Source organism: Microplitis demolitor, chromosome 1 (genome assembly GCF_026212275.2).
Source record: "Microplitis demolitor isolate Queensland-Clemson2020A chromosome 1, iyMicDemo2.1a, whole genome shotgun sequence".
Lineage (NCBI taxonomy): Eukaryota > Metazoa > Arthropoda > Insecta > Hymenoptera > Braconidae > Microplitis > Microplitis demolitor.
In genome coordinates, this window is record NC_068545.1 from 13,073,683 (window position 1) to 13,092,284 (window position 18,602).

Sequence of the window (18,602 nt, forward strand, 5' to 3'; positions counted from 1 at the left end):
TGAGGTTTCAGAGTTGACAATTATATAAGTATGAATAAGTATTTAATAGCTTTTACTTTTTAAGGATTAATATAAAAATAAGGCGTTGTTATCGTTGTAATTCTTAGAGTATTTTATAATATTTTATGAGATTTTAGCTTTTCAATCATCATCCACTGCTTCACTTCCTGAATTTTTTTCAGGTTCTTTTTGATTCACTACTGGAACATCAGCTGCTATTTTCTCTTTTCCTGCTATTTGTCAACCTCGGTTAGATCTGTATGTTTCTGTTTTTTATCCTCTACTTCGTCTTCTGTATGTTCTACTTCCTCGTCGTCTTCATCTTCTACACCATCTGTATATTTCTCTTCTCCTTCATCTTCATTTTCCTCTTCTTCTGCATCTTCTTCATAAGTTTGTAGTTCTTCGTCCTCATCCACGCTTTCTAAGTCATCCTCTACTCGAATTTGTTGACGGCTATTTTTATGTTTTGTAGGCTTCTGTTAAAAATCAAATTATTCTAATAATCAATTTAATTTATGTACAGCAATTTATAGTCATAATTAAAAAATAACTATTTTGGATGGATATTGATTAGAATTAATTTTACGGTTTTAGATTTCCTCAAATCGCTAATTTTACTGCTTATATACTCATTAGTTTCTTTTAATCTAATTTTATTTTTTCGGGATCCATGTTTACTGATTTGAGATAATACTCAAAAATATCTATGAATATATAAAACATTATATTGAATATTCAATAGATCTAAGCTGTTTATTGCTTAAACAATACCTATTAATTTGATTATTATCAAATCAATAAGTATTATGCCAAATAAAATTAAACATTTTTTTTTTTCATATATTTAGGTAAAAGTAATTAACATACGTCTTAGAGCTAATAGTCTAGTCAACAAGTTCAAAAACGTGTTAAATAGACATAAAGCTCCTAAAAATATGTATGATAACTCATTGGATGCGGAATGATGTCTAGAAAAATGTTTTTTAAGGGCTTATTAGCACATGAAAAATTGCGATTGTTATAAACAAAATAAGATTAAAAAAAAAAGGACTTTGGTTTTTCCTTAATAATTTCTAAAATAATGATATTTAAGGAATTTTGAAAAAAGATCCTGAAAGAGGAGGAAATTTCCAAAAAAAAAGTCTTAACTTCCAGAATTCTATCTCTATTATTTGTAATTTTTTTTTAACGCTGAAAATAGGGCTCCGCGAGGTCGTTACGGCATAGGCGCGCCGTCTAAAAAGCCGGTATATCACCTAAAATAATTTTTTTATAGTATTAAATAACAATTTAAAAATTTGAATAAATTATGGTGTAATCTAAACACTTGAACGAAAAAAACCTCGGTGAAAAAAAAATTTTATATCGATTTTTCAAAAATTTACACCATTGTTAAGTAACTAATTTTTTTCCAATCTCTGTTTTTATAAATTACGGTATAAAAGCTTAAATAATTCATCTATAAATTTTTCCCGTCGTGGAGCTCTTATCATTTAGGTACTCAATAAAGTAATGCAAAAAAATTTTTTAATGTTTATTATTTTGTTAATTATAATTTTTTTTAATTAACAAAAAATGAAATTTCTAAGAAATGTTATGAAAAAAATTTTTTTTCAGTAATATCTTATTATTGCTGTTTTTACATCTACCATAGGTATTAATTAACAGTGGAAAAAAAAATTTTACGCTATTTGTTACGAAATTGTTTATAAACAAATAGACAATTTTGGGATGTTTTAAATAGTACATTATGCCCCTAGGGAAAAAAGTAGCACATTCTCTTCCGTGGTGCACATACTATTTTTTTTCCTACCAGGCCAAAAGTTCGTAATTAATGTAATTATATATCGATAATTGACGTACTAAAGTCAGGTTAGGCGAAGCAATGACAGGATATAAATAATAAATTTTGTTTTCATGTGAGTTTAAAAACAAGAAAGGGGTCCGGGGCGAAGCCCAGGCGGGGGTGGGGGCGGATTCCCCCCACTCAAAATAAAAGTTTTTAAAGTTAAAATATTTTTAAATAATTTATTTTACGAATTCAAAAAAAAGTTTTTAAAGTTAAAGTAGTTTTAGGAAATTTATTTTATGCACTCAAAATAAAAGTTTTTTAAATTAAAATATTTTTAAATGATTTATTTTATGAACTCAAAATAACAGTTTTTAAAGTTAAAATATTGATAATAACAATGAACATTTATTTAATTTACTTAGTTTATAGCTGTAATTTTTAATAATACTAGTAATTCCAATAAGTAATTATAATAATACTTATAATTGCAATAATATAATAATTATTATATTATTTGGTGTAGTTAATAGTAAGATTGATAATCTTGCACTTTTTATTTTTACTATTGGACAGTCCATATTAAGGTCTTCTACAAATTCTGTAGCTAAAGCTGATTTGTTAGAAGTTTTGTCTCTTGCTCCTGCTGATAATTTTTTTGAATGACTTGCCTCTTGTGAATTAGAATTTAAACTTAGTACCGGTGAAAATTCATTATTAGTCTTGACATTATCGAAATCTTCGTCCCACACGATGTCATTTACAGCTCGTAGTTCATTTTGATAGCCCGGTAATGATTGAATTCATTCGTGTTTGTTGTTCGGTGCAATATTTTTCTTTGCACGAATGCTTTGTCATAGCTAGCGGTGCAGTAGGCTGGGAAGAAGTTGAAGTTGAAGGTCTCGATTCATCTTGCTTCGAAGTTTCTGTTGTTGGGTCCATCGAATGATTCTGGATTGTAAATAATGTATTTTCTGAATTTACAATATGATTAAATATTTTTGTTTTGTTGTATAACGAGTTCTCAATATACCCCTCAGCAACGGAACTTGATCTCCAGCCACCATGCTGTTTAAGAGTTGTGAGATTTGCGCCGGCATTTGCAAGTAACGTTGCTGAGGTACGTCTGAAGCAATGTCCGGTGTAGCTTGAGGCATTAGGCAATTTTAAAAACCCAGCAATTTTTTTTGGTACATCTGCTATTGTATTTTTATCCATTGGTTGACGTTTGCAGGCCCCTTTGTCGTACAGTATAAAAAATCTGTCAGTGTTCGAGTTTTCCGGTTGTAAAGCTACGTACTGACGAATTTTATCGCTGTATTCATCCATGATGACGAACGAACCAGGATAATAATTTTTTGTGTCTCGGATAGTAACAATGAACTGAGTTCCAGTTTCTTCAACATCTTGAGTTTTGATTGAACAATATTCACCCGATCTTAATGCCCCGCAAAATCCAAAAATGAGTATCACCTGTAATAAGAATAATCTTAGTATATATTTATTTGTATATAAAAAAAATTGTAAATAATTTACATGTATTTTGTTTTATATATCTTTTTTATATTTATTTGTATATTATTTTATTTTATATATTTATAGAAATATATAAATTTGATATGAATATATATATATATATATATTTTTATATATTTAATTGTATATATTTTATATATTTAATTGTATATATCATGAATTTTATATCATTATTTTAATATTACTTAGATATTTTTTATGTTAATTATTTTTCAACTTACCTTCATAGCCAAATAAATATTGTCGGAAGCGTCAACGAGAAATTGTTTGATCTGAGACAATGATAAGACTTGAGATTTTTTTGTGTGAAACCCTTTGTTATTATTTTTCATGAAAGTTTTAAGTCTGTGAAATTTGTTAATATCAATTGAATGATTGAGGTTAAACTCGGTTTTTAACATTGACCATCTACTCCAAAGCGTAGATGGTTTTAACGTTTTTGACAATTCATTGAAATAAACGAGCAACACGTTTTCTGATATGTCGTTTATGTTTCTGTTTGTTTTCCATTTAAAAAAATTTTGATAGCAAAGATGATATGCTGGTGTTGATTTTTTAGCAACTAATTCGTTTGTTATTGCTTGAGCCTCTTGATCAATTATCATATTTTCATCATCATTTGAAACTGAGCTATCGCAAGAACTCATTTTTAATTAATATTTTGAAAATTATTCAGTCACTGTTATTTATTGCACCACCACGATTAACAACATGAAGCATGAATATAAAAATGGGAAAAAAGGTTAGAAACGTAATAGCTAAAATCACGGTCTTGTATAAGACGGTGGCTGAAGCAGATATTAGTGCGCATGCGCAAACTTTTTTCCCGAAAGAAAAAAAGTGGCACTTTTTTCTCGGATTAGAGGGAAAAAAGTCGAACTTTTGGCCTAGGGAGGAGAAAAAATTTTTTTTCTCGCCTCCGGGCGGAAAGCGTCAACTTTCGTCCCGCAGTGCAAAACGAAGTTACTGCTTTCCGCCTCCGTCGACGAGAAAAATAGTATACACTCCTCGGGAAGTAAATAAGAAAGCCTCAGATCACATGTTTGTTGATCTCAACAACTACATGTGATCTGAGACATTTCTTACTTTACTTCCCTAGGTGTGTAATATACTATTTTTACCATCTCATTGTATAGGTGAAATAATGATTTTTTTAAAGAAAATTTTTTTCTTAAATAAATTTTTTAATTGTTTAAAATCGTTTTTTTTCATATTTCAATTGTTTAAATAATTAGTTAAGAAATTATTTTTTTCTTAAAAATCATCATTGACTCTTTTCAACGGATTAACAAAGAAATACATTTTTTGAAAAATAATTTAATTGTTTATTAACTTAACAATTTGTTATAAACAATTAATATTAATCGCTATATTTTTTTCGAAAACTACAAAAAATTACAAAAACAACCATATGTAACAAAAGATAGAAAAAAATTTTTGTGTATTTTTTACAGCATTTTTAAATATTATATGTTAATGAAATTACAGCCGTTACATAATTTGTCAAGTTATAAATTGTTATAACTCTTAAACTATAAAAGATACGGTAAAGAACATTTAAGTCATTTTTATAAAGGATTTATTTCTCTTTGAAATAAATAAAAAATCGATCTTGTAACTATTGTTCATCAGTTGTTATTAGCATTTGTTTATAAAAATTTAAGATTTTTTTGATATTTTTTGAAATTTCATAGCTTATAATTTGTTGAATAATATAGGTACAGCTACGGACCCAAAAACTTTTCTTTCAGGACTACTAAAAAGATGACCATAGTGTCAAAACATACTACAAAAGAACTGTAACGATATCAAATTAACTGTAAATACATTTATGTGTAAAATAATAGTGACAAGAAAAATCAAAATGCTAAAACAATTTAATCTATTATCAACTTACTTAGCGTTCAGTTTCTTAATTATCGATTTTTCACGACGTGGAACAAAAAATTAAAAATATTAATTTAAGAAAATATGAAATGCGAATACACATTAATTTACTTGTACCTAAAGGTTCTGATGATAGTCCTTGACGTGAAGTTCCCGCCATGGAAACATAATATTCTGCGCTCTTATACTCCTCTTCAGTATTATCAGTCGATATTAGTATTGTGTCACAAATTTCTATTAAGAGTTCATTAAAGCATTAATAAAATCCTTGATAACGAAAAGATAAATTTAATGAACAAAATTTTTACGAATCAGTACCTGGAAATCTATCTAGTTTGGGTGATGAGAATTTATGAGCTTGCGTCAAGTCCTTTTCTGGTATCTCCATTGTTTTATTTTTTTTCGGTATTACGAGAGTCATATAAACAATCACTGATTTAAGTTTATAAGTAGCTAGGTAGGGATGGTTCACTCGCACGCTAAAACAGATTGTGGGTTCGTGTCTATGCTAAACTGTTTTACTGGCGGATGGTAGGTTGTTGGCAGCCGATTTGAACTTATCTAGGATCTTTTGTCAGCTATTCGATGCTAATTGACGTCATTTGAGCTTATCTAGGACCTTTTTGAGGACTTGTCAGCCATTTGATGCTAATTGAAATCATTTTGAACTCTCTTTGAGCTCATCCCCACCATTTTGAGCTTGATTTGAGCTCATCCCGCCATTCAGAGCTCGTGGCATAATAGATTGTGCCATGTGTATATTTCAAGCGGACAATTTTAAGAAAAAATTATGTACAATTTCATTAATGACTAGAGTGGGTTCTTGCCTATCAGGTTACAGGTTTTGGCATCGTGTTTGTGCTTAACCCCAGAGCTGACACTGGCGTAGCCTACCCTGATTAATGCATATGTACATGTAAATGTATGATTTGAGGATTGATATATCCAAACTAGGGGTAGTATGGGCACTTGCGAGAAGACATGCCATCTAGTGGCGTAGTTTCTCGCCCCTCTTTTTTTTTGCTGATGCGTAGTAGATGCCGTCATTCAATACGTTTGAACTTGTTTTTGAGCTAGCTCGCAGTATTCAGTCTACACAAAAAGTCCTTAGCGGTTTGTCAGTTACAAAAAAACAATTTTTATTCTTGAGCGACGGCATACAAAAAAAATCAAAAATTATTTATACCTTATATTTTATCTGAAATTTAAGAAGAACATCATGTGCATTATTATCAAGTAAGTGCTAATAATTACAACCTAATAAATGGTTCTAATTAAATAAATAATTGTTTTAATAATTAATTTCTTATTGGTTAATTTAACAATGGATTTGTCAGAAATCAATAAAGTAAACTGCTCGGCGCATTACCTGCCAGTTAAAAAGCTTCAAGACCTAGAAGTGGGCAAAGCATACAAAATTATTGAGATGAAAATCATTAAAACTCCGTATGGACCTAGTATTGTCGCTCATGTTCAGGATCAGTTCACCATCTACTTCCCAACCAGGACAAATAACGAGCTGATTGGTGATGCGGAGAAAAAAAAACTTTACGATATGGCTACCAAAGCCTGTCTTTATATTTTACACCACGGTTCAAAATACAACAAATTTGAATTTTTATCACAGCCATCTTAAATGTATTTATTTTTATTCAATAAATTCAGAAATTAAAATATCTGAAATGTTTTTAATTATTACATGTACCCCATACACACATTATAGATTTCAATATATATAATTAAAATTGTTAAACCTTAGAAAAAAAAAAAAAAATCTGTCTATCGGTTGACCCTGCGGGCCAGACCCAAAACTTCCCGCTATTTTCGAGCTCCTTGAGCTCGAAAACAATGTTCTAAAAACATTTTCGAGCTCTTCGAACTCGAAAATACTTTTATATGCAATTGTTTTCGAAAAAAATTGTTTTGAGTATTTCTTTCTCTTACGATATCTTACAAACAAATCAACCGATTCTGATGGTTAAAACAGCATACGACGTATTCTATTGAGTTCTAAAGTCTATCAGATTTTGAAATTGTTTGGTTAAGTTGTTTCAAAGATATTCGTAAATAACTTTTTTTTACCATTTCTTTCTCCCGCGAGAACTCTCGAACGAATTATCCGATAGAGATGGCTAAGGCGGCCATGGACGCATTTTATTGAGTTTTAGAGCTGATTTGATTTTGAAGTTGATCGTATAGGTCGTTTCTGAGAAATCAATAAAAAACTAAAAAAAAATAATTTATTTTTTTTTGTAATTGGCCAATATCTTGGAGTCTACTTGATCAAATGATCTGAAATTCTCAGAAAAGTTGATGACCAAAAAGGTCTTTCGATTTCCGCCTTAACCATCTAAATCGGTTAATTAGTTAAAAAGTTATAAAGAGTTTACACACACACACACACACACACACACACACACACACACACACACACACACACACACACACACACACATACATACATACAGACACTCGGACATCATTCCGAAAATAGTCAGAATAGCTTCCTAGGACCTCAAAACGTCGACATCTGATGAAATTTCGATTTTTGCAAATCGGAGTGAAAACAATAACTTTCCGAATTTTTCGAAAATCGTCGATTTTCTTAGCGGGAAGTTAAAAAATAATTATTATTCATGATAGATATATAATGTAATGTCAAAAACAATTAATACATAAATAGATAATTTATTCATTGTAGTTACATAAAAAAAAAAAAATAATAATTATAATGATCATAAAAACATGCGAGAAATTCAAGCAGGTATTTACGCATGCGCGTCATATAGTAGTATAGTGGTTCAGGACACTAGGGTCATCAAATCACTAACAAGAGAATATTAGCAATAATAATTATTTATTCGACAAATGTTATAATTTCTTAAATTACGCTCGGTGTTATATATCAAATCTTTTCTTTATATATCGCTACAGCTGTAGCCAGATACTTGCGTTCACACACACACATATATATATATATATATATATATATATATATATATATATATATATATATATATATATATATATATATATATATATATATATAAATATATATATAGTTGACTCTGGGAATCAACGTTGCTTTCGTGGTTTTTGTCTAGGTTGAGTTTGTGCGACAGACGCTCACCCTATCGTTGCCTGCTGGTAATACCGGTAAAGCCGCCACAGTAGTACAGTCATATATGCGGGAAATTCAAAAGTCAGTTCGCGCAAGAGTTGGGATGTAAGTGATGGTAGGAGAAAGATGTATAGGGAAGGAGCCGCGAGCCACAACAAGGCATAGATGCTGCGGCGGAGGATCGAGCAGCAGTGACGGTTGGAAAAAGATGTAGGGATGGAAAGAGGAGTCACGAGCAACAGTGCGCTTGTTGAAAAGGGTGGTGGAGGGGGAGGATGAAGAGCGAGCGACCATGGTACATAAGGGAAGATGGCATTTATTTATTCATTAATTATCAGTCTTCATTTAATTATAAATTATATATTTTTTTTCTTAATAAATTTATCCAAGACAATCAAATTAAATTTTTTATAATCTTACACTTTATTTAAAAGATACTATGGTAAAAATATAATAGAAAGTATGATAAATAAACATAATAATAATTATCATAATAATACTACAATTATTGAGTCAAAACTTATGAAATAGAATTGAAATGAAAAAAAATAAATAAATTATAGGAATTCTAAATTAACAACTTAAAATCTATAGGTCTTCATCACTTAAGATGTCCATTTTTGATCACTCGTGATGCTTATGTTTTCTTCACATGCGATATTCATTGGATCATTTTTCTTTATTTTCATTCTAGTGCCTCCCATTTCTTTAGATTTGTACTGTTCCATTTTTTTCTTCAATTCACTGATAATTTGTTGTTAATCTAAATTCTTCAAAACCATTTCTGTGTACTGTAACTTTAGTATTTTGATTTTTTTATTTTTTTCATCAATTTCTAGGGGTTTTAGTTTTAACTCGTCGTTTTTAGCTTTAAGGAAAAAAATTTACGATTTAACTCCTCTACTTTTGAATTTGGATCTTAAACCGTTGGAATATCATCATCATGATTTTCCTCAAAAAGAGGATCAAGTTCAGTTTCTTCATCATCATTTTTATTTTGTGGACCACTTCTCATAAGTCTCAATAGGTAAATTTGACGATCTCGTACTGCTTGCAACCTGACAGCTTCTTCTTGATCATTTCGGTAATTTTCATTGTCATTCGCGTCATTATCATCAAGAATGATAATATCATCATCATCATCATTATCTAAATTAATCCAATTACCAAGATTAATACAATTATCACTGAAATAATTGTAGTCGGATGTTGGCATTTGATCACCTAGGATCATGAACCACCAACATAAGAGGTGGTTTAAAATGTGGAACACTGTAGCTACACCAGCAATTGTTATAATAGGACTATGGAAATTCTGATCCTCAATGGTGTACGAACTCAATTGATCTCCTATAATATTAATTAGCTTATCAGGATTGTAGTTTTCACTCCACGTTCTCAGAATAATGTAACTGTATGTTAATACATTACCCATCTAAAAATTTTTGAATTATTCATTCATTAAAATATTTTATTGTTATTTTGTTGTTATTATAAGTATTAAAATTATAAAAATGTGGTTTTACCATCACTGAATTTGATTGTATTGATTTACTGTTGATGATTTCTTTTTATCAATGGCTTTTGTGTGTATGCTGATCCTAAAACTGAAAAATGTATTCGATTTTTATTAAAATAATTTAACAGCATCTAAAAAATAATCAAAAATTATTATTTTACCTTTACTAAATGGTAAAGTGGCTGATGGTTTTTGGTTTCATCAACAGCTTTCATTTTTTTATGTATGAATCCTAGAATATAAATTATTTTTTAAATTAAAAGCTATTTTAGAAATAATAATGGAATTTTTGTTTGTATCATATATGATTTGAATCTGCACGTCTTCATTATACAGAATTTAATTATGAATATTTATATATATAATTGTGCATTATGTACACTTTTCTAGCTGCTCATGAATTATCCATTTGTTAAAATTTTGTGTTAAATTCAGAAAAACGTAATGGTACATCAGTTGCTGTCTAGAATATCTTTAACGTAATTCTGTATCTTTACTATCAAGTTTATTATTATTATTATAATAACTCGATTATTCAATATTTGATTCATTTATTTATTTAATAAGCTATTAGAATAGATTGAAATTATTGTTGAAAGATTTTTATATGTCTACTGTATACGTGCATCACTACACACATAGGCTTCATATTTTCTAAAGATATTTTTTCATTTAAAAAATAGCAATTATTTACTTTTATTTGACTGATGTTGTTACCATTTATTGAGCGATTTAATTATTTATCTATGTTTATTCAATTATTATTTCTTTATTAATAATAAGATAATACTTACAACGTCTATAAAAAGCCGACGCTCATGAAGCTTGTCTAGACGTATTTTTTAGATTGAAGTCTTGAGAGATTTTGATCTTCTCAAGTAAACAATTTCTCTGTTGAGGTGAAAATCAAGCAATCAAAACACTTGTTATATAAAAGACGGAGCTTGATTGGTTCGCTTTTGAATGGCGCGCATATAAACTTCAGCACGTGCACTTTGGTTAAAAATGTTTATAAATGTTTGTCAATATAAATTATTCGCTATGAGTGTGACTGCAGCGCCAGACAAAATATGAACTATGGGAGGCTGTCAGAGTATGTTTTTATACGTATGTCAATAGCAAGAAACATAAAAATAAATAAATATTATAAATAATAGTAAAAAAAAAAGTTGTAAAAAATATGTGACCGTTTTATAGTAATTGCAGTTTTGTTTTTTAGCTAAACGGACCATCAATAAGTAAGTATATTGATAAAAAATAAAAAAGATTGCAGTAAGCATTTAGGTTAAGTTGTTTGAAATTCATATCAAAGTCAAAATATGATACTAAGAAAAAAATCAAAATGAAAAATAAATAATTAAATAATAACAAAATAAATACTTTCACGTGTGCTTGCTTACAATTTCAGTAATCATAGCCTCCCGTAACTCCGAAAGTAACCACTGCAAACGCTTCAGTCAATTTGATTTCCCCTACCATGGCTTTACTCAGAGCGAATATTAAAATATTATCCAAGACACAACTCTTAATGATTTTAAATATTATTCTTAAACAATCATTTTATTTATAACACAAAATTAACTTAGAAAAATAATGTGCGGGAAGTAACTGCCATCTTACAGGATAAACTAGATACATCCATGCGGTTGTCAATTCCGTATACTATCAATCAATAATGACGGTCGAAAATAACTGCCATCTAGTGGGATAAACCACCTACTAAGATTGGCGTTAATTCTATAGATCTCTATGTCTTCATATCATAAGGAAAAAAATTAATTAATAATAAAAAAAAATGATATACTCGCCTGATAACTATATATTTTTCAAAACAATGAAACAGTTGCACACTTTATTAAAATAATTTTCAACTTATAAAAATCACTTATTAAAATCAAGATTAATTAAAAATTAATTAACTATTTAATGCCTTAAATACATAATTATTTTTCAAGTAACTCTACACTATTTTATAATGTCACGGCTGCTACATCCAAAAATTTTTAATTTTTTTTTCTCTCTCTTCCAAAATAAGTACACACTAAAACCTCCTGTACGTAAACCTTTTTATGTATAACGCCGACTTACTGATGCCAGAAGACGTACCGGACAAATATACCTACCTGAGCGTTGTCAACGCTTTACAATTAAGTCGTATTGTACAAATGGATCACGCGTATGATATATTTCTCTTTATGGAAATTTCATGATTTTTACTTAACGTACTTTTAAAATTTATGTATCCGTTCCCATTTAACTAATCTAAGCATAGAAGCGGTAAACTTCTTTGATTTTTCATCTTAAAACTATAGACCACCCAACTCATGCGCACCTGCATGTGATTCTTGGAAATTAGAGAAAGCTAATGGAAACCTCCAAATTTATGGTTTCCTACACGGGAATGCTCGGCGACAGAGTGGCGCCAGGTCATCGGCCTACTTAATAGTCAAAATCTGTTTCCCGGAGATCACACGTGTGCATGAGCCTAGAACCTTCGGCCGAATCCGAGTCCTCTCGTATGGGAAACTGGTTACCATCAATTTTCATATGTGAGGATCATATAAAAAGACCATGGTTCTAGCTCATCAGTTCTTTTGGGAATCGAACTCTGAACCTTACCGAACTCCGGACACTTAACAGTGTTCGTGGCTAGAGGATTGATATCCCGATTGAGCATTCGGTCACATGAGCCCAGATCATTGGATCGGTCCTTGATCGTCGTAAGCACTCGTATAATCGGTATATTATTTTCTACTAGCTTCAGAAGCATAATCAACGCGATATTATCTTATTTTAATCCATTTAATTTCATTCATTTTTATTATTTTTATATTGAAATATACCACGAGAAACGTGAAAAATCAAAGATTATTTTACCGCGATAAATGCGAAGATTTTGAATAATATTTTGCCGCGGAAATACGCGAAGATTTTATGAATTTATATTTTATGTTACCGCGAAGACGCAAAGAATTTGAATAAATTGAAATTATTTTACCGCGAGAAGCGTGAAGACCTTCATTTTAATTTAACCTACAGAGATTTAAAAACGCATAAACATTGAAATTTATACAACAAAGAATACTAAATAAATAAATAATTCGATAAATTAGAATCACATTAATTAACCGCGAGAACGCGTTGTGAATAAGTATCCTCTGTAACTGCTGACAGTCCTGACACCTCACCAAAACCTGTTTAGGGTAAGTTTTTAAACATTGTAACCATTGTTTGGTATTTTTATCTTTATAAACTCCGAAATATTTGTAACCCATATGCATGAAACATTTACTTTTATATTTACTATTCTAAGTATTGCCATTTGTAACCCTTTTGTATTTTGAGAATATTGACTCATTTAATAGATAAATACTCGTTAACATAAAAAATTTGAAAACATTATTTAACAGACAAATTTACTTTAACAATGGGATACTAGCTTCACGAGGCTTTTCGGCAACCCACCTTCCTTTATCCCTTATTTTTCTACCTGTCTAGCCACTCAGATCGATAGTTCACAGTAGGGGGTACACAATCTTACGTTTACCGCTCGGCGTTTGATTGTGAAATTAGATCAGTCACATAATAAATTGGAAATCGTTTTGGGTTTTATCAATATTGTCTTCAACAATACTGTGTGGGCGCGAATTAAATATAAAATAGAATAAACTGAGCATTTGGTCACGTGAGCCCAGGTCATAGGATCGGTCCTTGATCAATGTAAGTACCCTTTTATTCACTACATTTTATACGAATATCGTACCTACGCGCATCACGATCTGCAATCGTGACAATAATAATTAAATTTAAATTAGTTGAGTTTAAAAAAAATCAAAAATAAAAATTATTTAAGTTGAAAAAAAAGTCAGAAATACATTTTTCAAATTTTAATTTAATAATAATTCAAAAACCAATTTTTCATTAATTTTACATTTCCTAAAGCACATGAATAATTTTTATCATTTAATTCATAATGTTAATTACAGAAATTACTCTCGAGAAATTTATTATTTTTAAGAGCCGGACATTTGAAATTTTCTAGATCGATGACAATTTTATCATGTCCAAGTAGATCTTGTACCCAGTTTTTTTTCACTGCCTTTTACATATATGTACTTATAATTACTTGTTACAAGATTAGAAACTTTATGTAGCTTAAAATATGGTGTCTTTCCAGCATTCCAGGTGATCCCATGGAGATTATTTATGATCCAGGTGTTTTGACGCTGATATTGATGTGGTAGCAATTCCCAATTATATGGTGGTTGAAATAGTGTACATGATAAGTCTTCAAGTCCTTCGATCTCATGTTAAATCGTAATTGTAGCAAGTTCTTTCACGATAAATTGACTGTCAGAACCTTTGAGTCCTTGCACATCTAGTAACTTAGCAACAGTCAGAGAGCAACTGAAGAATTAATACAGCTCAGCTATTTTTGTTTTTGTTTTTTATTATTCCCCCCACCACACTACTTTTAATTAATAATCATCAATTTCGTTTGCTGGAAAATATTCTTTGTTTAAGATAACTGCGTAGGAGAATGTTTATTTCTAACTGCGCAGTAGAATTTTTATTTTCAGATTATGACTCATCCAGTTCCAAGAAAAAAACTTCCCGTTGTTATTTTAATTTTTAACTGCACAGTAGAATGTTTATTTTTAGATGATGACTCACTCGATTCTATTTTTAGATCAAAACGTCATCTAGTTCAATTTTTAACTGCGTAGTAGATGACGTCAAACGTTCTGTCGTGACATCTAGATCTTAAGTTATGTTGATACAATCTAGGGAATTTCTGTTCTTTTCTAGAAAATTATTGTCATTTTCTAAGGGATTTTTTCAATTTTCCGGGGATTTCATTTTATAAGGTTGGTACTTATCAGAACTATAAAATTTTCTACTGCGCAATTGATGCCTATAAAAAGACGCGCGTAAAAGCGTACTTCTTTAAAAAGAAGTACAAGTCTCGCAGTGATGTACATAACTCTGTGTATTCACTCTGTTGATTTTGTGTGAAATTCCTTGTGTGATTTAAAATTATTCTGATTTTTTTTAATAATCAATATTTCAAGTGATATTTTCTACCAAACTTTTAACCTAAAACTTTCGTGCTTTACAGACTTTGTGCTGAAAAATTTGTTGATAAGTGAAAAAAAAACTCTGTGCTAGAGAAAATTATTATTTTAATAATAATTATTTATAAACAATTGCGAATAAAAATTTTGATTCTTTCTGTGTTAAAGAACTGTTTCGACTCAAAACAGTTACTTTGTGCATTCAAAAAAACTTTCAACAGAAAAAACTTTTTTTCAAAATTGTTGGTTGTTAGTGCTTTATTCTATATCAAAAATATTTTTTTAATTGTGTCCACAATTCATTTCTTTGTGTTAAAGAACTGTTTAGACTTCAAACAGTTATTTTGTACATTCAAAAACTTTGAGCAGAAAATGTTTAGTCAAGGAAATTAGTGATTGAATAAAAAATAATTTTATCAAAGATGGCGAAATCTCGTGGTATTATTGATGCAATTTAAAGTTTAGTGGACACAGTAGCAAAGTCATTTAATGATTTGCAACAAGACGCAGTGAATGAAGAACAATGTCAAAAGTGCTACCAAGTATGTGTTCACACAATTAATCATTTTAATGACATTTTATTGGACCAGCAAACAAGTGTCCAAGTTAAAAGAAGTGTGCAAGCGAATATTGTACTACTGTGCTGGTATGGTGATCAATTTTCTCGTCTTAGTGGTCAAGTTACCGGTGGTGACTTAGGTGTAAGAAATAATTTAATTGAATGACAAGACCTGACAAACGCATTTGCGAATAACATTAACACAGGCTGTGTGGTGAATCATGTTTATACTGATTTGAGAACTTTCTTAACTGATTCTCAAAATTTAGTGAATGCAAATGTTCAAGATATGTTGAATAATGTTGCAGGTCAAAGTCAGTGTAGAATTATTTCGCAAATTCAGAAATGCCAAAAATGAAAACACTGTTGAAGAAACAAAATCATTCAACATTAAAAGCAGCGAAAATTTTTCCTAAAACATCTCTTGCTGACTGATATACGGACAATGTAAATGAGAAATTGTTGAAAAAAGTTGGAGACTTCAATCAAAAAGATTCTGGGTGGAGTTTGATTGAAATACATAACTTGGTCATCACGATGTCAAGATATGCAACTCTTCAAGCTGGTGATTCAACGTTTGTCATGCTGCCCAAGGGCATCCGAAACAAAAAAGCAGTTATAAATATTTAGAACTCAGATGAGTTTTGTTTTCTATGGTGCGTCAACGCATGTTACATTAGCCCGTTCCAACCCCCCAGAGAACTTCAGAATACAAACATTTCAGCTTGATTCTTAAGTATGAAGGTATTCAATTTTCTATATCCATTAAAGATGTTCCTCAATTTCAAAAATTGAATAATTTATCCTTAAATTTATGGTATTGAGTCTGAATATACCGGTAGAGAAACTGAAAAAAGAGTAATTATTCCTTTGTATTTGAGTAAAAATTTTAAATCTGATAAAGAAACTATTTGTCTTTTAATGGTTCAACAAAATGTAAATTTAAATATATTTGACGATTTAAAAACGTTTGAACCGAAATTTCATTTTGTATTAATAAAAAATTTATCTCGATTAGTTAGAAGCCAAATATCAGATTCACAGTCAAAATTATTCTTTTGTGACAGATGTTTAAATCATTTTAGATATGAAAAGCCTTTTGAAAATCATAAAGCAGACTGTTATAAAGTTAATAATGTTCGAATGCAATTTCCAGATGAAAATGATAAAATTTTTAAATTGTAAAATTATAAATGTAAACACACTGTCCCGTTTGTTGTTTACGCAGACTTGGAATGTACACTTGAGTCACAATATGATGAAACATAAAAGCACGTCCTACACAGTATAACTTTCTATTATCATTGTAGTTATGATAATGAATTATCCAAATTTGAATTAAATCGATCACCAGCATGTATTGAGTGTTTCTTGAAAAAAACTCAAAGAATTAGCTATTGAATTTGAAGGATATTTAAAACATCCCATAGCCATGAAGCCACTAACGAAACAACAGCAAGCAAATCATAATCAGGCAACTCTTTGCCATATTTGTGAAAGATCATTTTCTTCAAATAAAGATAGATGTTATGATCATTGTCACTTTACAGGTAATTATCGCGGTCCAGCACACATATCTTGTAATGTCAACTATTCTAAATCTCATGTTATTCCCATAGTCTTTGATAATTTATCTGGCTATGATTCTCAATTTTTCATTAAATCTTTGGCTACAACTTTTGAAGGTGATATGACATTATTGCCAATTAATGAAGAAAGATATATATCATTCACAAAGTCTATTGCAAACATTTCAGTTTCTTTGCGTTTCATAGACTCATTCCGATTTATGGCATCAAGTCTTGATAAATTAGCATCATATCTTAGTGATGATGAGAAACAAATAACAAAACTTAACTATCCTGATGTAAAACAATTTAAATGAGTTACCCGTAAAGGTGTATTTCCATATGAATATGTTGACAATGTAGATAAACTTAATGACAAACAGTTGTCTGATGAAGACGAATTTTTTTCTAAATTAACTGATAATGATATTTCTGATGAAGATTATTCTTTTGCAAATTTAGTTCGGGATTAGCTTAACATTCAAACTCTCGGTGATTACTCAAATTTATATTTTAAAACTGATGTACTTCTGTTAGCTGATGTTTTTGAGAATTTTCGTAGCAGCTGTTTCGAAACTTACAGTCTAGATCCGCTACATTACTATACTGCACAGGGACTTGCTTTTAATGCGATGCTGAAACACAATGGTGTTGAGCTTGAGCTTCTGACAGACCCAGAAATGGTACTTTTTATTGAGAAAGAAATCAGAGGTGGAGTATCTTGGTGTACAAACCGGTATGCTGCTGCTAATAATCGGTACATCGGTAAAGATTTCGATCTTAGCAAGGCTGAATCTTATCTCATGTACTATGATGTAAATAATTTGTATGGTGCGGCAATGAGTATGCCACTACCAAAAGACTCATTTGAGTGGGTAGAGGATGTAGATAATGTAGATAAATTTTTTAATGATGATGTAAATATAGGATATATATTAGAAGTAGATTTAGAGTATCATGAATACTTACATGAGCTTCATAAAGATTTGCCTCTATGTCCTGAGCATTTTGTACCGCCAGGAAGTAAATATTCTAAGCTATCAACTACTTTGTATGATAAAAAAAATTATGTAATACACTATAAAAATTTGCAACAGTGTCTAGAATTAGGATTAAATTTCAAAAAAGTTCACAGGATTCTTAAATTCAAACAGTCTGCTTGGCTTAAATCATATATAGATAAAAACACAGATTGTAGAAAATTAGCAAAAAATAAGTTTGAAAAAAATTTTTTTAAACTAATGAATAACGCTGTATTTGGTAAGACTATGAAAAATGTTAGGAAGCATAGAGATGTTCAAATTAAAACTAAATGGACGGGAAGATTTGGTGCTAAAGATTTGATTTGTAAACCGAATTTCCATAGTCTTACCATATTTGATCAAGATATGGTTATACTTGAACTAACGCAAGTAAAAATCTTTTCTAATAAACCAATTTATGTCAGCTTTGCAATATTGAACTTGTCAACAACATCCATCTAGGACTTCCATTATAATTATATCAAACAAAATTTCAAAAATGACGAGTCTAAATCAATGTACA

At 30.0% G+C, this 18,602-nt stretch overlaps 1 protein-coding gene across 1 annotated transcript; it reads right to left on the minus strand.

Annotated features, from left to right (window-relative positions):
- Window positions 1-233: 233 nt before the first annotated feature.
- On the minus strand, window positions 234-5,603 carry LOC128668222 (uncharacterized). The gene is made up of 5 exons (XM_053740619.1): window positions 5,534-5,603; window positions 5,327-5,449; window positions 3,550-3,641; window positions 2,987-3,265; window positions 234-479 (listed from the first exon to the last, which is right to left on the minus strand). The coding sequence occupies exons 1-5, from the start codon at window positions 5,601-5,603 to the stop codon at window positions 234-236; spliced, it is 810 nt and encodes a 269-aa protein (XP_053596594.1).
- Between the last annotated feature and the right edge of the window lie 12,999 nt (window positions 5,604-18,602).

Excerpts from the sequence above, each read along its gene's own strand:
- LOC128668222 (XM_053740619.1), bottom strand. The coding sequence starts at position 5,603 with ATGGAGATACCAGAAAAGGACTTGACGCAAGCTCATAAATTCTCATCA. Across the intron at positions 5,450-5,533 it reads CAAACTAGATAGATTTCCAG|AAATTTGTGACACAATACTA; the intron begins GTACTGATTCGT and ends AACTCTTAATAG. Across the intron at positions 480-2,986 it reads ATAAAAATACAATAGCAGAT|AAGCCTACAAAACATAAAAA; the intron begins GTACCAAAAAAA and ends GATTTTTAACAG.